The sequence below is a fragment of the Microtus pennsylvanicus genome, chromosome 15 (genome assembly GCF_037038515.1).
Source record: "Microtus pennsylvanicus isolate mMicPen1 chromosome 15, mMicPen1.hap1, whole genome shotgun sequence".
NCBI lineage: Eukaryota > Metazoa > Chordata > Mammalia > Rodentia > Cricetidae > Microtus > Microtus pennsylvanicus.
Window position 1 is genome coordinate 1,272,485 of NC_134593.1, and position 23,501 is coordinate 1,295,985.

The window sequence follows — 23,501 nt, forward strand, 5'->3', positions numbered from 1 at the left end:
TATTAGTGTCATAAATGTCAAGGGAGTAACAGACCATTCTTTGATTGGAGTTAAGATCCACTCCATGTAATGAAACCCATACTTGACACTGCTAAATAGGCCAAGAACCTAAGGCTGGATAGGTCATGGGCCTAGAAGAAAACATTCTATTATTATTCTGTTAAAGGAACATAGCAAAAAAGTGACCCCTGATGACATATTGCTTTACTCATAGATCAGCTAAGAGCATTGTTTAACCTTCATCAGGGAGTCATCTCCACGCAGTAGATGGAGTTAGCACAGAATCCACAACTGGACAACACACAGAGAGTGAGAGACTTTGGAGAACTGAGCCCCAAATGGGATGTCTGTATCAAACCTCTTTCCTCAAGGCACAGGGATCTGGGCAAAAGAGGAGGTGAAAAGATTGCAAGAGCCAGGGGTGGTGGGCGACTCCAAGGAAACAGTCTTCCGGACACAACAGGGCTGATACACATATGAACTCACAGGGACTTGATAGCATGCACAAGACCTGCACAAGTTCAAATCAGACAAAACCCTAGCACAGAGAAGAGGAAGTGTGCACAAAGTCTGACTCACAACTAAGAAGCTATTTGCAGTTGATACCTGGTAAGAAAGAGAGTATTAGATATCTCAAACTCAGTGTCACTGGATATATAAACCTCTTTTTAGGGCAGACCCCCTGTTGGTCAACAGAAAATGGACACCATGTTTTGCTTTGTTTGTTGTTGTTGTTATGTGAGCATGTGTGTGTTTTCCCCCCCTCCTCTCCCTCTCTCTGTCTTCATTCATTCATTCTTATTTTTTGATTATATTTTGACTTTTTGAGAGAGAGGGATAAGCACACAAAGTGGGTGGAGATGTGAAAAGGATTTGGGAGGAATTGGTGGGGATGTAATATGATAAAAATACATTGCACAATTTTTTGAAAGATAAAGACCTCAATGTAAAATCTAAAATGGCCAGAAGAAAGCATAAGCAGTATCCTGCAAAACAGAGGAGTAGAAAAGGACTTTCTGAATAGAGGTCCATTTGATCTAGAATCAAAGCTAACAATTGACCAATGAGACCTCACAAAGGTAAAAATTCTCTGTATAGCAAAGAAGCAGTCAATGGAATGAAGACACAGCTGGACATCTGATAGAGGATTGATATCCAGAATATGCAAACACAATGAACTCAATTAGAAATGGTCTATTGGTCTGCGCAGGGAGTTCTGAAAAGACAAAACAAAAATAGCTAAGAAATATCTCAAAAACCATTCAACATTCTAAGCAATTATGGGAATCCAAATTATAGCTACAATGAGACTTCATCTTATAGTCAGAAAAGCTAAGATCAAGAAAACAACTGACGGCAAGTGCAACTGAGAGTGTGGAGAAAAGGGGACTCTCATTTATGGGATAAATATGTGGGATTGTAAATTTATGGCATCCACACTTGAAGTCAGTGTGGAGAATTCTCAAAAGGCTATACTGCCACAGAAGTGAGGGTAGAAGGGAAGTTGTGGGGAAGAACGGGAGGGAAAAAGAGAACATAAGGGAACATGATGGTTGAGATGGGGGAAGGACAAAGAAAAAGAGCAAGGAAAGAGATATCTTGTTCGAGGGAGCCACTTGATATATGTCGGGGCTTTTGTGCAGCCTGTCGCCAGGGAAATTCCCAGGAGTCCACAAGAATGACCCTAGCTAAAACTCTAAGTAATAGTGGAGACGGTACCTGAACTGGCTTGTAATTAGATTGATGACTATCTTAATTGTTGTCATACAACCTTCATCCACTAAATGATGGAAGCAGAATCAGAGATCCACAGCTAAGCACTGGGCCAAGCTCCCAGAGTCTGGTTGAAGAGAGGGAGGAGCGATAATATGAGCAAAGGGATCAAGACCATGGTGGTGATACCCACAGAAACAGCTGACCTGAGCTAGTGGGATCTTACCGACTCTGGACTGATAACAGGGGAATCTGCATAGGACCAAAGTAGGTGCTCAGAATGTGAGTGACAGTTGTGTGGCTTGGGCAATCTGTGGGGCCACATGCAGTGGGACCAGGATTTTTTTCCCTAATGCTAGAACTGGCTTTTCTGGGCCCATTCTTTTTGGAAGGATAACTTTCTCAGCCTAGATATAGAGGGTGAGGACCTTGTACCTACCTCAAAGTGGTGTACCAGACTTTGTTGACTCCCTATGGGAAGCCTTATTCTCTCTCAAAAGTAGATGGGGGTGAGGTGGGGGTAAAGTGAAGGGAGCAGGAGGAGGAGGAGAGAGAGAACTGGGATTGTATGTAAAATGAGAAAAGCTTGCTTAAAAAAAAAGGAATTTGTATGCTTCAACCAAAAATAAGTGATAAATACTTGAGAAGATAAAAGATATGCTCCTTGGCATATGCTCTAAGAACTTTCACCATGCTACCTCCCTCAGCTAGGTACTGTATTAGTCCTCTGTCCAAGGCAACACACCGAAGGAGGAGAGGCATGAGGACAAGCATCAGGCATGTTTGTGGGAACAAGTGGCTCAGAGCTCACATCTTCAAACATCAGATATAGGTGAGGCTGTGAAATCTCAAAAATGCCTTCAAGTGACCCACTTTTTCTACAAAGACCTTGTTATGTAAACCTACCCAAACAGTCCTACAAAGTGGGGACCATGTGTTGAAATGCCCGAGTATATGGGGGACATTTCTCATTCAAACCACTATATCTATGAAATGGAAACAACCTAAACATCCTTCGACCAATGAATAGAAAATGAAAATGTAGTGCATATGCAACATGGAATCTTATTCAGCTGCAAAGGGGGAAATCATAAAATTTGTAGATTAATGGATGGAAGTTAATTTACCTTCACTGAGTAGGCAATTTAGACCCAGAAAGAAAAATGCCAAATGCCATCTCTTATTTAGAGATCCTAGCTCTGAATTTTTAAATGTGATTATATAACCTGGATTAAAAAAGAGTGAGGGGAGGACCCCTAGAGAGTGAGATAGTAGAACATAGATGCCAAGATGGGAGAAATGGAGAAAATGGGACATGGATTTCATTTCAAGAGGTGACAGGAGGGTAATGTTGACAGAGATGTGGGAAGAAGGGATAAAGAACACCAAGGATGATTGAAAAATCAACAGGAAAATACCCCACCCTTAAGACACAGGAGTTGGATGAATCAAGCTGTGCCTGACCTGCAAGCCTTCTCCCTGAGGACTAGTTCTCATAGTATTGGAAGGTGCTGTGTAAGGGAGAAAAGCCATCAGGAGTCACACCATGTTGTAAAGCCTATGAAACAACAATGGCCATGGCAAGATAGACCCAAGTGTGTAGTATTTGCCCTGTGTCTTTCAGGTAACCAGAAGTCTCCTAATTGGACTTTAGTCCTGCTAAATAGCAGGAAACTCATGCCTGGTTCTACAGATCTAGCCAACTACCCATGGCTGGTGAAGCTGTGTATCCCAGAAGAAAATTTAACATTGCCCTTTTCTTAAACCGGTATAATTCCCAACTGCATTCTAAATACCTATCCTTATATACAGATAAACATTGCTCTCACCACTCATCAACAAACTTCTTTTTGTAGCAGATGGAGCCCATCAGAGAAATTTACAACTGGTCAAAATTCAGAGATCACCTGACCACAGGGTACCCACCCCCAAAAGATATTTTTTTTACAGCATAAACATTATATCTAAAGCTTAGGAAGCATTGAAGAAATGGTGGCTTAAAGATTGTAAAAGCCAGAGGACTAAATCTGCTCCTGGATAGTGTCGTTTACATATGGAAGAAATTTCATTCATGAAATTTTAGCAATATGGTATCCTAAGCAAGATATGCACAATGACAACACCAGTTAATCTCAATGTGATGGGGGAAATGTTACAGGGCCTTACCCTAGATTAAGAACTGTATGTAGGAGAGTAATGGCTGCTAAGAGAGGGAGAATCATTCTTCTCTAGGGACAAACTCTGTGACACATTATCCCACCTAAGTGATCAAACACATACAACATTAAATGCTAAATTTACTCATATATATGTGTGTGTATACACTACACACACCTACGTATATATACACACCTATGTATATATTTGTGGTATTCATGAGTAATAATAATTAAAGCATGAGAGGTCATGGATTTATGAGGGAGTGGGAGGCAGGAGAAGAGTTACAAGGGGAGCAGGTAGGATGGAAGTAATGTGAATACAGTCCTCAGGTATTAAATTCCCAAAAGGAAAATAGAAAAGCCTAAAATTTATTTATTTTGGTATTTATAAGGACCCATCATCAAGAGTCTTTGGATATTTTAAACAGATACTGAACTTTTAAAATATTGAACAATTTAAAATAATCTGGGGTTTTTAAAAGTTGAACTGTAGGGCTGGAGAGATGGCTCAGAGGTTAAGAACACTGCCTGCTCTTCCAGAGGTCCCGAGTTCAATTCCCAGCAACCACATGGTGGCTCACAACCATCTATGATAAAATCTGGTGTTCTCTTCTAGTGTGCAGACATATATGCAGGCAGAATGCTGTATACATAATAAATAAATCTTTAAAAAAAGTTGAAGTGTATTTTATATTATTATATAAACATGAGGGTTTAGGGACAAACATAGTAAATGTTATTTAACTGTGTGGCAAGTTGACAGGGGATCATGTGTATTGTCTAGTTTTTGTCAGCTTGACATAAATTAGAGTCATCGAGGATTAACTTCCTTTGAACTGGCCCATGGGCATGTCTGTATCACATTTTTGTGATTAATTATTGATATTGGAGGGCCATTCCCACTGTGGGTGGTGCTACCCCTGGGCAGGTGGTCTTGGGTTTCAGAAGAAAGCAAGCTGAGCACGCCATGGAAAGCAAGACAGAAAGCATACTCCTTCATGGTCTCTGATTCAGTTTCTGACTCCAGTTTCCTTCCTTAAAATTCTGTCTTGGGTCTCCTGATCGATGGACTATAATCTGTAGACAAAGTAATCCCCTTCCTTCCTAAATTGCTTTTGGTTATGGTGTTTGCTATAGCAACAGGAAATGTAAATATCACAGTTTGCACCACCATGTTCTACTTTGTTTATGAAGTATGATCTTGGTATCTAGAAAAATCCTTTGAAATTCTGATCCTCCTGTCCCAGTTCTCCAAGTTCTGGGATTACAGGCATGTTCTAATATGCCTGCATCCACATTTATATTTTAGTTGATAAAATAATTATAATATTTGTGAGGTACAGGGTAGCATTCAATATATGAATACAGTGCATATTACTTCAAGGTAATTGTCATCAGTCTCATTTCAAATGTTTATTGCATCTTATATGTTGGGAACATTCAAAATCTCAGCCATTTTGCATGAAACAGAATTAACACATGTCGGACATATTTATCTTAATCTACTATCAAACACAGCTGTTGAGCAACTACGCAACTGCACCCCTTGTAAACATTGACCATGTCGCATTTCCTCACACTTCCTAGTACTATGCATGATTCCAAACTTTCTACACTTAAATGATAACATGCAGTATTTGACTTCCTATGACTGACTCTTTCTACTTAACACAATGTTCTCCCATTTTATCCATGTTGCTGTAAATTAGACAACGCAATCATTCCTGTGGTTGAATAATATTCTACAGTATACACATACTTCATTGAATGTGTATTTTCAAGTTTTCAAAAGCTTCCTCATTGCATGCTTCATATCTTTGTTTCTCAGACTATAGATCACAGGATTAATTAGTGGAGTAACCACAGAATAAAGCAGAGTCACAAGTTTCTGCATTCCTGCTTCATGCTCAGATGTTGGGCTCAGATACATGACCATCACTGAGCCATAGAAAAGAGAAACCACAGTCACATGGGGCCCACAAGTGGACAAGGCCTTTCTTCGTCCATCTCTTGAAGGAACTTTAAACACAGCTTGTAGGACCAACATATAAGATCCCATGATGAAGAGAAAAGGAGTAAAAAGGAGTAGAGACATTATTATTGTCCAGAAAAATTCCATCAGTGGGGCTCTGGAACAGGTAAGGGCTAACAGAGGACCAGGGTCACATAGGAAATGGTCTATCATCCTGGACCCACAGAAGGACATCTGGGAGATGATGATGATGGGAACGGGGAACCAGAGGAAACCAAGCACCCAGCAACTGATCACCAGGATGTTACAGAGGCGCCCAGTCATAAGAGCAGGATAGTGTAGAGGCCTGCAGATGGCAAGGTAGCGATCAAAGGCCATAACTGCCAGGAAAAAGCATTCTGTAGAACCCAAGGAGAAGAAGAAATAGAACTGCAGGAAGCACCCAGAGAAGGAGATGACCTTGGTGTCAGAGAGGAAGTTGGCCAGCATGTTGGGGACCGTGGAGGTGACATACCAGATCTCCAGGAAGGAGAAGTTGGCCAGCAGGAGGTACATGGGGGTGTGGAGTCTCTGATCCCAGCACACAGCACAGATGATGGAAGCATTGCCCATGAGTGTGAGGAGGTAGACAACAAAGAATAGCACAAAGAGGAGGATCTGTCCTTCCCTGGGGCAGGGGAAACCCAGGAGGATGAAGCCAGAGATGGTGCTGGAGTTGCTGAGGCTGCTGAGGGTTTTCATCTGTCTATTAGCTGTAAAGGCACCAGAAATGGTTGAATATCCTAGAAATAGCCGAGGGTGTTAAATTTTGCCCAAACAGGAAGCAGAATAGTTTGCTCATCATATACTCATTATGAAGAAGGTAAATTCTTTGTCTCGGTGATGGAGCTCATGTTCCAGTCAATAGCTCTGCTCCCATCCCCACAGTGGTGGCCCTGGTTAAACCCAGTGAGTCACACAGCAGAAACACATGATGGTGGCAGAGGACTGTTGATGAGAAGGAGGTTGTTAGGGAGAAGGGATAAAAGAAGGTGGGGCACTGAGTGTGAACAGAATGCATTATAGGCATGTATGGAACTCCAAAATAATAAACTAATAAATACCTTAAAGAGCTAAGTAGATTCATAAAATTTTGCATGTTATAGAAAATTTCATCATGTACTTAATTTTTAGGCTTCTTTATTTATAGTTAAATAAATAAATGATGCTACTTTTTAGAACTGACTAAAGTTTTTCACTACCTAAGCAAAGACAGCCCCATAACTTGTCTCAATCTATGAGCTGTCCCTTATGGAAAACGTTGGCTATTTCCTCATTAAATAACTGCATAGTGTAAATAAAAATAAGATACAGGACACACTTTTGCTTTTACAGGAGTCATGCACTAGTATAAAAGGCCTTATAATATAATTGAAAGTTCAGAATTGGTTCCAGCATCTCTACGGTGTGCTCCTGGGAGACAAAGAATTAAATGAATAAGAATTAACACAAGGTGATTTCACTGATTGGAGCATTTTGAAATCAAAAACTTCAATGCACAGCTTAAATAATCCTATATGAGTCACTTCCTATGTTACAAAATTTCAAGAGAAAATCTCCTAGATCCATATTCCCTACCTTAAACTGTGCCAGTGTCTTCATGTCAAACCCACGTAAACTTCAGCAAAACTGGTGATGTCCATCTTCAGTTACCTTGACGGTTCAGCCCTAGGTAGCTAAAGTCAAGACCCTGCTGCAGCTTTTCTTCTGACTCTCATCATGTTATCATTCTTAAATACTTTTGCTTTTAGATTTTCAAACAACTGTCTAAAAATATTTTGAATTATCTTTGGTATGATCCTAAATGATAAAATGATAACATTTTGTTTTCAAATTTACATTTATGTGTTACTTATGTGTGTGTACACATATGTACATGCATGTGTCCATGTTGAGTACATCCGTGCCACAGTGGACTTACGGAGGTCAGTGGGTGACTTACAGGAGTGGGCTCTCTCCTTCCACCATGTAGGTCCCCAGGGATCAGCCTCAGGTCACCAGGCTTGGCATTAAACACTGTTACCCATGGAACCATCTTGTCATTATATTTAATAAATATAATCTTGTATTTATTAAAGCTACAAATGAGGATGAACTGTTCTTTAACTATATTTTGTCATAATTATGTGCTTTCATCTCAAGTAACCCATTTTGATATTTTAAAAGATTAAAGTTTTCCACTGCTTTCTCTTATTATTTAAAAAAATTTGAATAAAAGTCCAATTTTTAAATTGACAAAGGCATTTCAAATTCCAAAAGGAATCCAATTTTGGGGTACTTTTTTCTTATATTGAAATTCTTAGAGATAAAACCAAATGAACTTCCTATTAAGAAAGAAGGAAGACTATTAACTGGGTTCAACCAATCAGATTACTGTTATAAATGTTAATTTTAAGGGGTAGGAGAGATGACTCAGCATCAACTCTACCTCAGGAGAACCCATCACCTCCAGCCTCTGTAGAAACCCGCACTCAAATGCACATCTCCCAACATATACATAATTAAAAACATAAAAAATGAGTTAAAATTGAGATAAACGCAGCAGATACAGTAAAAGATGCATTGGAGTGAAGGCCCCGAGAAACCCTGAGACACACTCAGACTCCTGCCATCTCAGAGTAACTTTGACTCTTAGAACTATGCAAAGGTCTGGTTGATTCTTGTATCAAACTGTAGGAAACAGTCTCTGTTGACAATGTTCACCGTATTTCACAACTTAAGAGCCCATGTTTCTTGGTTAAGTGATTATTTAATACTCTCAATTGTTATTAAAATCTTTAATAAGAATATTTCCTAGCAAGGGTAATGAACATTAATACAAAATTATTTTTGTAATAATTCAACTTCCACTTCTAATGGGAAAATAATAAATAAGATTTGATTATGTTACCAAAGTCCATGGAATCTTGATTGATAGGTCTGGTTTTTGTTTCTTTCCTTGCTTCATAGGTTCAGACAATTTTGTTAACAAGTATTATAAAGTTGTATTGTATTATTATCTGAATTCCTTTGGAATATCTCCAAATACCTAATATACCACCAACAAAACAGGATACTTAAACTTATTGATAACAAATAAGAATTACAAAAGTGTAGATATTATGGTAAATCTCCCTTAGAATTAGACCAGTCACTTTCAGGGATTTATAAATATGGCATCAAAATTTTCAGAAAGGAAGCTAGAACTAAATGGTAACAAATGATTTCAAACTCTAAACATCAAAGTATTTCATACATTGAGATAACTGTAGACAGAGAGGTATCCAATCTACTTAAAGAATACACTTGGTCAGTCAGGATTTGTGGTTTCCTCCGCTCCTACCTTTACAGCTTGAGGCCATACTATTGTTCTTTGCTATTTTAGCTTTAGATAGAGTATTCCCATTACATCACAGGTAAATGTTATGTTAAGTTCACAGTGTGGAATAAAAGAGAAGTCAGAATGAAATCATAAAGGTTAGTGAATGATATAATTCAAACACTAATTCCTTAGTGGATTTACTATTTCTCTCTCCTAAAGACTGTTTTCCTTGCTCTCAACCACATATTTACCAGACATGAGTTTTTCTAATGCTGTGGGACAAAAAAATTTAGCATCTAATAAAGATGTTTTCTAAATGTGTCAATTTATGACTTTCTTATGATATAATTAAAGAAAACATTTTCATTGTGTAACATGTCCTTTTGGAGACCTGCATTTGTGTTTCTAGGCTATGTGTACTCATGTGGAGTAAACTATTTCTTATGTGCAGTGAGGTGGGAGTTGTGTTTTTGTATTGACAATGAGCAATATGGTGCGTTGTTTAGAGCAGCTCTCTCTCAGGGTAGTTTCCAAAGGATAAACCTTAAAAACTGTTCTGGGAAATGGGAAATTTGTGAAATTTTTTATGTTAATAAAATTAGATGTGAATTGAGAAAAGAATGTTTTCATTAGACTGCTGTAATTTGATCTTTGTTAGTGTTTAAATATAAAAATAATGTCCTCTGCTAACATATTGTTGTAAACTTGGCCAGTTTTTCCTGGGCTTGTACACTTTGTGTTGTGACCTAGAAAATGGGATATGAAAGTAGAATTTCAGGGCTGTGTGGGTTTCTGGGCAATAATTTAATATCCTGGGTGTTTTTCATTATTCCTTTCCTTCTCTTTAAAGTAAAGTCACGGAAACAAAGTAGAACATTTAGCTGTGCATTTTCACTAGTTAGCTTCCCATCCAGTCCAGACAATAAAGTATGTCAGCATACTCCATGGCCTCTTTGGTCTGAGGAGGATTGGTAGAAAGGCACTAATACCAAAGCTAGATAGATAATTTGGGTTCAAAGCCTGTGTTGTATGTGTTAGACAAGTTTTGTCTCCTTCATACATTGGTTTCCTCTCCTGGAAGTTGGAAAGTGGCAGTCCTGCCCCTGTAGTGTGTTTTGACAATTAGATAGATATTTTTTGTCAAGTGCCTGACATCCAGTAAGCACTCCTATTGTACTTACATAAAATTAGAATCTGGAGAGTGTCCACCCGTGTCCTCTAATGGCTGTGCTGTAGTGGAAGGACAGACACCAGCATGGATATGACAATTAAATAACACAACTGAGGAATTTCTACAAAGCACTTATTTACCTCTATTAATTTCTCCTAGTATCCAGTGACATAGTAATGCCTTCCAGAAAGGGTTACTGTGAGGTATGCTGAGCGAGGCGGTGAATAGACAAGGTGGAGGCACACGCCCGTATCTCACACCTCATAGACTCCCACAAAGTGAAGCGTGAACTGTTTTTAGGGCTATAGATTCATCAACTATATTTTACCATTTTCCTTAGCTAACCATTACATTACCTTCTTTCACGACTGAGAAGAGACATTATCAAGAGAAGCATCTTAAACAACTTCTTCCAGGATTATCTGAGGACAGAGGTAGCTGACTTTGTAACAGCCAACTGGAAGAGAAAGTGCAAAACATGTCTGAAGATCAGCGGAGAATTTTCTGCAGGATCCTGGGATGTTAGGCAAGGCATGCTCTGTGCTCTTTTATTTTAGAGAACTATTTGAGAACAGAGCTCTCTACTCCTTATTCCCTTGCTCACTCTGCCCTCTGGGCATTGTGTCCTAATTTCTGATTCTCATTTTCACCCAGGAGTAGAGGAAGTCATCCAGTTTGTTAGGTCTTAATCTCTTAGAGGTCTCTCAGTCTCTCTTTTTTATTCTATGTGTCTTTCACATTCAGTATCTTGATCCTATTCATTTCCCTGTCCCTTTGCATCTACCATCTCCCCCAGCACACCATCAAAATAAAACAAACTTTAAGAGAAAAAAGAAAAATAAAATAAAACAAAAGGGATAAATTTAAAAATCTTGTCATGTAATCTTCAGTGTTACACAGTGAGTTACACCGGGAACGCCTTTGTTAATTTATCTTTACTTTACAAAAATAAGTTCCAACTGCATCAAATAGCTTTCTGGATACCACCCACAACCTGATAGTCTCTATAGTTGAAGACACCCCTTACTTAAATCACTGAACATGGAGAAATTGAGGTCTTCCCAACTAGAAGTTCATCTCTACCGACTAGCTGGCATTCATATTTCTGGAATGAACTTTGCATGCTGTTGGATGAGAAAAGTCATCATCATATCATTCAACTACAAACTCTGTAACCTACAAAGCCACCTGCCCATGAGGTTTACTGGTATAATAGTGGCATGAATGTCAAGGGCGTAACAGACCATTCTTTGATTGGATTTACGATCCACTCCATGTAATGAAACCCATACCTGACACCGCTAAAGAGGCCAAGATCCTAAGACTGGGTTGGTCATAGGCCTAGGGGAAAACCTTCTAATATTATTATTATGTTAAAGGAACTTAGCAAAAGGGTGACCCCTAATGACATGTTGCTTTACTCATAGATCAGCTAAGAGCATTGTTTAACCTTCATCAGGGAGTCATCTCCACGCAGTAGATGGAGTTAACACAGAACCCACAACTGGACAATACACAGAGAGTGAGAGACTTTGGAGAACTGAGCCTCAAATGGGATGTCTTTATCAAACCTCTTTCCTCAAGGCACAGGGATCTGGGCAAAAGAGGAGGTGGAAAGATTACAAAAGCCAGGGCTGGTGAGTGACTCCAAGGAAACAGAGTCTTCCAGACACAACAGGGCTGAAACACATATGAACTCACAGGGACTTGATAGCATGCACAAGACCTGTACAAATTCAAATCAGACAAAGCCCTAGCACAGGGAAGAGGAAGTGTGCAAAAATCCTGACTCATCACTAAGAAGCTATTTGCAATTCTTACCTGCTAGGAGGAGAGTATTAGTTTTCTCAAACTGAGAGTCATTGGATATATAAACCACTCTCCAGCCCCAAGAATAAAACATAGGCAGTGCTGTGCAAGATGAAGCAGGAGGAAACCACTTTCTGAATGGAAGCTCCATATAAACTAGAATCAAAGGTAACAATTGAAAAATGGGGCCTCACAAAAATGAAAAGCTTCTGTATAGCAAAAAAATAATTAGCATTGGAGATTGTATCAGATGGAACCCATCAGAGAAATTGACAACTGGTCAAAAATAAAAAGCTTCTGTATAGCAAAAAACCAATCAATTGAATGAACATATAGCTGTACATGTGATGGGGTTGATATCCAGAATATACAAAATCATTATAGGGTCTAGAGAGAAAAAAACACTCAATTGGAAATGGCCCATTTGTCTGAAAAGAGAGTTCTGAAGAGACAAAACAAAAATAGGTAAAAAAATATTTTAAAAAAGCATTCAACACCTTTAGTAACAGGTCAGGATACAAGTTCAACTCCAAAAAATCAGTTGCCCTTCTATACACAAAGGATAAGGAAGCAGAGAGGGAAATTAGAGAAGATTCACCTTTCATGATAACCACAAATAGCATAAAATATCTTGGGGTAGCTTTAACCAAGGAAGTGAAAGATCTATTTGACAAGAACTTTAAGTCTTTGAAGAAAGAAATTGAAGAGGATTCCAGAAAATGGAAGGACCTCCCTTGCTCTTGGATTGGGAGGATCAACATAGTAAAAATGGCAATTCTACCAAAGGAAATCTATAGATTCAATGCAATCCCCATCAAGGTACCATCAAAATTCTTCACAGATATGGAGAAGACAATAATCAACCTTATATGGAAAAACAAAGAACCCAGGATAGCCAAAACAATCTTATTCAATAAAGGATCTTCTGGAGGCATTACCATCCCTGACTTCAAACTCTATTACAGAGCTACAGTAATGAAAACAGCTTGGTATTGGCATAAAAACAGAGAAGTCGAACAATGGAATCGAATAGAAGATCCGGATTTTAACCCACAAACCTATGAACATCTGATTTTCGATAAAGGAGCTAAAAGTATACAATGGAAGAAAGAAAGAATCTTCAACAAATGGTGCTGGCACAACTGGATGTCAACCTGTAGAAGAATGAAAATAGACCCATATCTATCACCGTGCACAAAACTTCCCAGAAGACCTAATACCTATACTCCTTAATGTATTCCACAATATAAAAACAGAAGGGTCATTACCTAATTCCTTTTATGAAGCTACAGTTACTCTGATACCAAAACCACACAAAGACTCAACCAGGAAAGAGAATTACAGGCCAATCTCACTCATGAACATCGACGCAAAAATCCTCAACAAAATACTGGCAAACCGAATCCAAGAACACATCCGAAAAATTATCTATTATTATCAAGTAGGCTTCATTCCTGAGATGCAGGGCTGGTTCAACATACGAAAATCTATCAATGTAATCCAGCATATAAATAAACTGAAAGAAAAAAACCATATGATCATTTCATTAGATGCTGAAAAAGCATTTGACAAAATTCAACATCCATTTATGTTAAAAGTCTTGGAGAGATTAGGGATACAAGGGTCATACCTAAATACTCCAATTATTCTTAGGTTTGGTCTTTTTATTGTGTTCCATATTTCCTGAATGTTTTGTGATGAGAATTTGTTGGTTTTGCTGTTTTCTTTGATCAGTGTGTTTATTTTCTCTATGGTATCTTCAGTGTCTGACATTCTCTCTTCTATCTCTTGTAATCAGTTGTTAGTACTCGTCTCTGTAGTTCCTGTTCGTTTCCCCAGATTTTTCATCTCCATTCTTCCCTCGGTTTGTGCTTTCTTCATTGCTTCCATTTCATTCTTCAAGTCTTGAACCGCTTCCCTAATCTGTTTGATTGCTTTTTCTTGTTTCTCTTGGTTTTCTTGCTTGTCTTTGAGCAATTTATTCATTTCCTCTACCTTTTTGTTTGTAATCTCTAATTGTTTATGGCAGTTTTTCACCTCCTGTTTACGGTCCTCTATTATTTTCATATAATTCACTTTTGAGTCAATTTCTTCTATTTCTTCAGGAGTAGGGTGTACAATTCTTATTTCGGGATCCCTGGATTCTGGTGGTGTCATGTTGCCTTTCAGGTTGTTGGAGGAATTTTTGCATTGGCGCCTTCCCATCTTTTCCTTCAAATGGAGCCAGGAGGCCTGGTGTCTTGGTCCAGTCTTTGCTGTGATTGACTCTCTGGGTATATCTCTTCAGTGTAGAAGCAGGAACCATTCCCGTCCAGATGGGATTCCTCAGCAACTAAACAGGGCCGCCGGTAGCCCAATGATCCAGGGCCAATAGGATGAGTGGAGCAAGGGGGGGCGCGGTATCCAGGAGGGCACAGGAAGCCTGGCGCTGGAGCTGAACGTGCCTGGGCTCCCTTACAGGGGACCCTGAGGCCTGCCCGGTAGGCAGGCACTCACCGCTCTGGGTGGGTAGCCTTAGTGTAGGGGCTTAAAACTGTTCTTGAGCACTGGTCCTAGTATACAGCAGGGCAGGGTTAGGGAGGGGTGCTGGGGGGGCTGGGTCGTGCGAAAGAAAGACAGCCCTGCAGAAGGAGCTGGGGGAGGGGGGTTTGTGCTCTCTTCAGGGACAGTCCGCCCCTGGATAGCACACGCTCACCCGTCCTGATGGGATTCCTCAGCCGGCACTGGGTTTTGAGCCTACTGCATGTACTAGCTTTGTGGGAGCCTAGTTTGTTTGGATGCTCACCTTCCTAGACCTGTATGGGGGGGGAGGACCTTGGACTTCCCACAGGGCAGGGAACCCTGACTGCTCTTTGGACTGTTGAGGGAGGGGGAGAGAAGTTGGGGGAGAGGGAGGGAAATGGGAGGCAGGGAGGAGGCAGAAATTTTTAATAACATAAAAATAAAAAAAGATAGTGTCTTTTACATATGACAGTTTCATTTGTGAAATTTTAAAAATATGGTAACCTAAACAAGACATGTACAATGAGAACACCAGTTAATCTCAATGTGATGGGGAAATATCAGAGGATCTTTTCTGTCCTGTTTTCTTTGTGTCCCATAGGTTTGGGTATATTGCATATTCATTTGCATTTAAGTCTAAGAAGTCTTTAATTTCTTCCTTAACCCAGGAGTGATTCAGTTGAACATTTCTTCAGTTTTTCTGAATTTGTGGGCTTGCTGCAATTTGCTGCAGTTGAATACTAACTTTAAACTGTGGTGATCTGATAAGATACAGGGGGTTATTCAATTTTTTTTTGTATCTGTTAATGCTTATTTCGTTACCAGGAGAGAAAGTTCCACGAGGTGCTGAGAAGAGGAATATTCTTTTGTGTTTAGGTGGAAAGTTCTATAAATGTCTGTTAAACCCATTTGAGTCACAATATCTTATAGTTCCTTTCTTTCTCTGCTAAGTTTCAATCTGGCAGTGGTGAGAAGTCTTCCACTTTGTAGAGTGTGATATGTAATTTAAGCTTTAGTAATATTTCTTTTATAAATGTGAGTGTTCTTATATTTCAGGGCAGAGATACTCAATTATAGTTGAGACTTCATTTTGATGGATTTTTCCTGTGATGAATATAAAATGTCCTTCTTCATTGCTTTTGATTAATTTTACTTTAAAGTCTGTTTTTTAGATATTAAGAAAACTACACCAGCTTCTTTCTTTTCCCAATCCCTTACTCTGAGGTATGTCTGTCTTTGAATTTGAGGTGTGTTTTTTTTTGTATGCAGCAGAAGGATGGATCCTGCTTTTGTATTCATTCTGTTAGTCTGTTTATATTTTTATAGGTGAATTGAGATCACTAACATTAAGAGGTATCAATGACAGTTAGTTCCTGTCATTTTTTGTTTTGTTGTTGTTGTTGGTATTATGTTTGTGCTTTCCTTCTTTTGAATTCACTGGTGTGGAATTATTTATTGACTGTCTTTTTGTGGGCATAGTTAACTTCCGTGGGTTATATTTTTTCATTCTATTATTTTCTATAGGGTTAAATTTTTTAATAGGCATTGTCTAAATCTGGTTTTGCCATGGAATACTTTTTTTTTTTATCTATGGTGATTGAAAGTTTTGCTGGGTACAGTAGTTTGTGTTGGCATCTGAGGTCTCTTAGTGTCTGCAGAACGTCTATCCAGGAACTTCTGGATTTCAGAGTTTCCATGGAGAATTCAGGTGTACTTCTGATAAGTCTGTCTTTATAATTTCCTTGGGCTTGTTCCTTTGCATCTCTTAATATTCTTTCATTATTCTCCTGGTTTCCTGGTAGCTGCCTACTCAAGACTGGAAAGGACCAGCTAGGTCCTCTGGAGAATTTGGTATATAGGTAGAAAGAGGTCCAGCTGTTTGGCTAAAGGCTACCACATGAAGAGGAAGAGACCTAGTCAGTCAGCTTCATCAACTCAGACTGTGAAACCCAATATGGACAAGTTCAACAGAAACACCTGTGATAAAGTCCCAGAATCTGACAGTGTCCCAGTACCTCCATGTCCTAAGTGCAGGACAAATAATGCTTTTCTCCTAAAGACAAAACAGGGGAGGGGAGCTGAAAAAAATGGAAAGGGAAGGCACTTCATCACACTGAAAAGAGTCACTACAATAGGGACCTGAAATTTGAGAACACTAAACACAGTCAGGAAAAATGGCTTGCTCATGCATGAGCTCAGTCACTTCAAGTGGGATGTCATTGGGTTGACAGAAGTGCATTGGACAGGAACACGAAAACTTGTAGTGAATGGATGCAAGATGATAAGCTCAGGTGGAGGGGAAAACATAGCAGGTGTAGCTTTCATGCTATCCAGTTTGGCCCAAAAATGCACACTCTGGCACAGACTTGTAAGTGACTGAATCATATCCGCCAGATTTCAGACAATGACACATCCAGTAACTATCATACAGGTATATGCACCAGCAGTGAGAGCAGAAGAGGATGTCATCAACAATTTCTACATAGATCTACAGAATGAGGTCAGTAGGGTGTGTAAGAATGATATACTAATGGCTATGGGTGACTCTAATGCAAGAGTGGGATCTGGAGAAAGAATAAACTACAGGGTCATGGGAACATATGAATTCTGACAAAGGAACAATAGCGGGGAACCTCTGCTATGCAATTTTTTTTTGTGTATATCTAACACAAAATTCAAGAAAGCCAAATCATCAAGATGCTGGACATGGGAATTCTTTACAAGTGCACATACAACCACATTGACTAAATTCCACTCAGCAGGAAACTCCTATCTAGCATCCAAAACAGCTGATCATTTCCTAGAGTTAGATCATCAACTTGCTATGGCCACCCTTTAACTGATAGTTACTGGATGTGTTATTGTCTGAGGCACACCAGGCAAGATGAACTGGAAGATCAATTGTAAACAACTGATGAACACAGCTGTATGGAGAGAGTATAAGAGAACTGCTTTTTAAAAAGATGAGGGAAAATCATTAAACAACACTTTACAAATGTAGAAATCAAATGGGAGAAAATCAAAAGAGCCATACAAGAGGCTTCAAAGGAGATGTTTGGTTTTGCAAAAAGGGCAACATTAGTAGAATGGCTTACTGCAGAGATGATCAACCTGATGGAAGAAAGAAGGAAGCTAAAGAGGAAATGAAGAAGCAATCCACGGGCAGCAGAGCACCACAACTATCTGTGTAGGGAGGTCACCAGAGAAACAGACTTTACCAACTGGAGGAAAACTTGGGTAGACAACAAGGTGAGAACATACTCAACAACACAAAAAGCAACACAACATCACAAAAAATGGTTCTATAATAAGACTTGAACAGCCCAACACAGATGAAGCAGAAGAAAATGACCTTAAAAATGACTTTAGGGCCCTCTGCTCTTTCTTCCCCATCGCTCATCGCCCACACCGGCCGTCCAGCCAACTAACTTTCGGACCATGGCCAACCTCGAGCGTACCTTCATTGCCATCAAGCCAGATGGCGTGCAGCGCGGCCTGGTGGGCGAGATCATCAAGCGCTTCGAGCAGAAGGGGTTCCGCCTGGGGGCCATGAAGTTCCTTCGGGCTTCTGAGGAACACCTGAAGCAGCACTACATTGACCTGAAAGACCGTCCTTTCTTCCCAGGGCTGGTGAAGTACATGAACTCGGGGCCCGTGGTGGCCATGGTCTGGGAGGGGCTCAATGTGGTGAAGACAGGCCGAATGATGCTGGGAGAGACCAATCCAGCTGATTCTCAGCCAGGCACCATTTGAGGGGATTTTTGCATTCAAGTTGGCAGGAACATCATTCATGGCAGTGATTCAGTGCAAAGCGCAGAGAAAGAGATGAGTCTATGGTTTAAGCCTGAAGAATTGGTTGACTACACGTCTTGTGCTCATGACTGGGTATATGAGTAGAGATGATAGTTCTCAGCATTACTGATGGATCCCTGGGCACAAGTCTTCATTCCAGAGAATGAATCATCTTTTCTAAAACAATGAAGACTTTGGAACTGGAAAAAAATGACTTTAGGGAAATGTTTGAATCCCTTAAAGAGGATTGAAGAAGTAGAGGAAAAGACAAACAAAAATTGGAAGAAATCAGCAAAATCCTTAAAGAAAATCAAGAAAAACAATCAAACAGGTGAAAGAAACAAATAAGGCTTGAAAACCAAAATACAGACAATAAAGAAACCATAAACTGAGGGAATTCTGGAAATGAAAAGTATTGGTAAATGATCAGGAACCACAAGTGCAAGCAGAATACAAGAGATGGAAGAGAAAATCTCAGGTGTTGAAGATATGATAGAGGAAATAGACTCATTGGTAATAGAAAAGGTGAAATCTAACAAATTCTTAATACAAAACATCCAGGAAATCTGAGACACCATGAAAAGACTAATCCTAAGGATAAAAAGGATAGAAGGAGAAGAAGTCCAATTCAAAGGCACAGAAAATATGCTCATCATAATCATAGAAGAAAACTTTCCCAGCCTAAAGAAGGACATGCCTATAAAAATACCAGAGGCTTACAAAACACCAAACAAACTGGACCAAAAAAATAACTTCACCACATAATAAAAACACTAAATATACAGAATAAAGAAAGAATATTAAGAGCTGCAAAGAAGGGGCTGGAGAGATGGCTCAGCGGTTAACAGTACTGACTGTTCTTCCAGAGGACCTGAGTTCAATTCCCAGCAACCACATGGTGGCTCACAGCCTTCTGTAATGAGATCTGGTGCCCTTGTCTGGCCTGCAGGCATACATGGAGGCAGACTGTTGTATACATAATAAATAAATAAAATCTTAAAAAAAAAGAGCTGCAAAGGAAAAAGGCCAAGTAACATATAAAGGCAGACCTATTAGAATTACACCAGACTCTCAATTGGAACTTGGAAAGACAGAAATTCCTGGTCAAGTGTTATGCAGACATTAAACATCCATGGACGCCAGCCCAGACTACTATATTCAATAAAACTTTCAATCACCATAGATGGAGAAAACAAGATATTCCATGACTGAACCAGATTTAATACCTATCCACAAATCTAGCCCTACAGATTGTACTAGAAGGAAAGCTCCAACCCAAGGAAGTCAGCTACACCCACAAAACACAGACAATAGATGATCTCACAGTAACAAATCCCCAAAAAGGGAAAACACACACACAATAATATCACCAGCAACAAAAACTAAAATAACAGGAACTAGCAATCACTGGTCATCAATATCTCTCAATATAAATGTACTCAACTCACCTACAAAAAGATACATGCTAACAGATTGGATATGAAAACAGAATCCTTCCTGATACATACAAGAAACACACTTCAACTTCAAAGACAGACATCACTTCAGTGTAAAGGGTTAAGAAAAGGTTTTCTAATCACATGGATCTAAGAAACAACATGGTATAGCTATGCTAATATCTAACAAAATAGACTTCAAATTAAAAGTCAGTCAAAAGAGACAAAAAGACATTTCATATTTATCACAGTAAAACTATATGAAGAGGAAATCTCAATTCTGAACATCTATGTCCCAAATACAAGGGTACCCTCACATGTAAAAGAAACACTACTAAAGCTTAAGTCACAAATTAAGCCCCCCACACTAATAGGGGGAGTCTTTAACACCTGACTCTCACCACTGGACCGGTCTATCAGACAGAAACTTAAAAGAAAAATGAAGTAAATAACAAATGTTATGACACAATTATCTTAATAGATTTCTATAGAACATTCCATCCAAACATAAAAGAATATAACTTCTTATCACCTCATGGAACCCTTCCAAAAATTGACCACATACTCAGTAACAAAGAAAACCTCAACAGATACAAAAAAAATCAGAATAACCCTATGTTTCTTACCAGATCACCAATGGTTTAAAGTTAGAATTCAACAGAAACAATAATTTCAGAAAGCCCACAAACATGAAAATTGAACAATGCTCACCTGAATCACAATGAGTCAAGGAAAAAATAAAGAAAAAAATTAAAGACTTCCTAAAATTCAAAGAAAATGACCACAAAACATACCAAAACTTACAGAATACAATGAAAGCAGTGTTAAGAAGAAAGTTCATAACACTAAATGCCTACATATAAAGAAGCTGGAAAAACTTCATACCAATGAGTTAATAGAACATCTGAAAGCTCTAGAACAAAAAGAAGCAAACTCACCAAGGAGGATAAGATGACAGGAAATAATCAATTGAGAGTTGAAATAAACAAAATAGAAACAAGAAAACAATACAAAGAATTAATGAGTCAAAGAGTTGGTTCTTCGAGAGAATCAACAAAATAGACAAAACCTTTATCTAAACTAACCAAAAGGCAGAGAGAGAATATCCAATTTAACAAAATTAGGAATAAAAAGGGGGACATAATAACAGACATGGAGGAAATCCAGAGAATCATCAGGTCATACTTCAAAAACCTGTATTCTAAAAGTAACTGGAAAATTTCAAGGAAATGGACAGTTTTCTAGATAAATATCTCTTATCAAAATTAAATCAAGACCAGAGAAGCAAATTAAATAGACTTATAGCTGCTAAAGAAATAGAAACAGTCATCAAAAGTCTACCAACCAAAATAAGTTCAGGATCAGATGGTTTCAGTGCAGAATTCTACAAGATTTTCAAAGAACTGATACCAATACTCCTCAAATTGTTCTACAACAATTGAAATAGAAAGAACTTTGCCAAACTCTTTTTATAAGCCTATCTATGATACTCAACCCACAGAAAGACATTATTAAGAAAGAGAATTACAGACCAATCTCACTCATGAACATTGATGCAAAAATACTCAATAAAATAATAGCAAATCGAACCCAAGAACACATCAGAAAATTGTACACCATGACCAAATAGACTTTATCCCAGAGATGCAGGGATGGTTCAACATATAAAAATCTGTCAATGTAATCCACCATATAAACAAACTGAAAGACAAAACCACACAATCATTTAATTATATGTTGAAAAAGTTTTTGACAAAATACAATACCCATTCATGATAAAAGTCTTGGAGAGAGCAGGAATACAAGGAACATACCTAAACATAATAAAAGTAGCGTATAGCAAGTCAATAGCCAACATCAAACTAAACTTAGTATTGGAGGTCCTTCTGTCTATGTGTTGCTTTTATTGGCTAATGAATAAAGGAACTGCTTTGGGCCTATAACAGAGATATAAGGGAACAGAGCTAGGTGGGGAAAACTCAATGGAATGCTGGGAGGAAGAAAGCCACATCTGGAGATACATGTGCTGAAACTTTGGAGGTAGGCCCCAACCTTGTGGTGAGGCACAGATTAATGGAGATGGGTCAAATTAAGATGTAGGAGTTAGCCAATAAAAAGCTAAAGATAATGGACCAAGCAGTGATTTAAACCATTTAAATAATATCGTTTCTATGTGATTATTTTGGTTCTGGGTGGGTGGAATGAGCAAGGGGCACCCTCCTCCAAACAGAAACTCAAAGTAATACAACTAAATTCAGGAACAAGACAAGGTTGTCCACTCTCTTCATATCTATTCAATATAGTACTTGAAGTTCTAGCTAGAGTAAAAAGACAACAAAAGGAGATCAAGGAGATACAAATTGGAAAAGAAGTCAAACTCTCACTATTTGCTCATGATATAATAGTATATATAAGTGATCCCAAAAATTCTACCAGGGAACTTCTACAACTTATAAACACCTTCAGTAATGTAGCAGGATACAAGATTAGTTCACAAAAATTAGTAGCCTCCTTTATACAGATGATAAATGGGCTGCAAAAGAAATCAGAGAAACATCACCTGAAGGCATAAGTCACAAACAATGCCACACCAGTTTGGGATTACGATTAATAGGGTGGTATTTATTTAAAGGGGAAAAATCTTACAGATCACTGTCCCAAGCAACAGCCCTCTATGCAACCAGGAAAGGAGTCTAGTCTCCAGCGGAGCAGGAAGTGAAGAGAGCGAGAAGAGGGAAGTGGCCGCTTTTTTAAAGGGAGAGAGACCACGCCCCAACGGGCTGGTGTCTCAGCAGCTATAGGTTGGAGGAGCGGGAGGACCTCCCGCAACAATCACCCTTCACAATAGCCATAAATAACATAAAATATCTGTGTAACTCTAACCAAACAACTGAAAGACCTGTAGGAAAAGAACTTTAAGTCTTTGAAGAAAGAAACTGAAGAAGACACCAGAAGATTGAAAAGATCTCCCATGCTCTTGGGTAGGTAGAATTAACATAGTAAAAATGGCAATCTTACCAAAAGTAATCTACATATTCAATGCAATGCCCATCAAAATTCTCTACAGACCTCTAAAGAACATACTCAACTTCATATGGAAAAACAAAAAGCCCAGGACAGCCTGTATAGTGAAGAAGCTTCTGGAAGCACCACCATTCCTGACTTCAAACTCTACTATAGAGCTACAGTAATGAATATAGCCTGGTATTGGCATAAAAACAGATAGGAGGACCAATGGATTCAAATAGAAGATTTGGATATCATTCCACACCTATGAATACCTGACTTTTTGACAAAGAAGCAAAAATTAAAACATAAAAAGAAAGCATTTTCAACAAATGCTGCTAGCATAACAGAATATCAATGTGTAGAACAATGAGAATAAACCCATATCTATCACCATGCACAAACTGAAGTTCAAATGGATCAAAGACCTCAATATAAAACATCCCAAATTGAACCTCATAGAAGAGAAAGTGGGAAGTACACTTGAATGCATTGGCACAGGAGACCACTTCCTAAATATAGTACCAGTAGCACAGACATTGATAGAAACCATTAACAAATGGGAGGAACCTCCTGAAACTGAAAAGCTTTTGTTTACAGA

General features: G+C 38.8%; 1 protein-coding gene and 1 pseudogene across 2 annotated transcripts; one reads left to right on the forward strand and one right to left on the reverse strand.

Annotated features, from left to right (window-relative positions):
- Nucleotides 1-5,649: 5,649 nt before the first annotated feature.
- LOC142835664 (olfactory receptor 11G2-like) lies at nucleotides 5,650-12,046 on the reverse strand. 2 transcript variants are annotated; one of them, XM_075949285.1, is made up of 2 exons: nucleotides 12,032-12,046; nucleotides 5,650-6,585 (listed from the first exon to the last, which is right to left on the reverse strand). In XM_075949285.1, exons 1-2 carry the CDS (start codon nucleotides 12,044-12,046, stop codon nucleotides 5,650-5,652), a joined length of 951 nt encoding a protein of 316 aa, XP_075805400.1. The 2 variants fall into 2 exon arrangements, with proteins under 2 accessions (XP_075805400.1, XP_075805401.1); XM_075949286.1 differs by lacking the exon at nucleotides 12,032-12,046 and having other exon boundaries at nucleotides 5,650-6,618.
- Nucleotides 12,047-18,040: 5,994 nt separating this feature from the next.
- On the forward strand, nucleotides 18,041-18,618 carry LOC142835582 (nucleoside diphosphate kinase B pseudogene; annotated as a pseudogene).
- The last annotated feature ends 4,883 nt before the right edge of the window (nucleotides 18,619-23,501 follow it).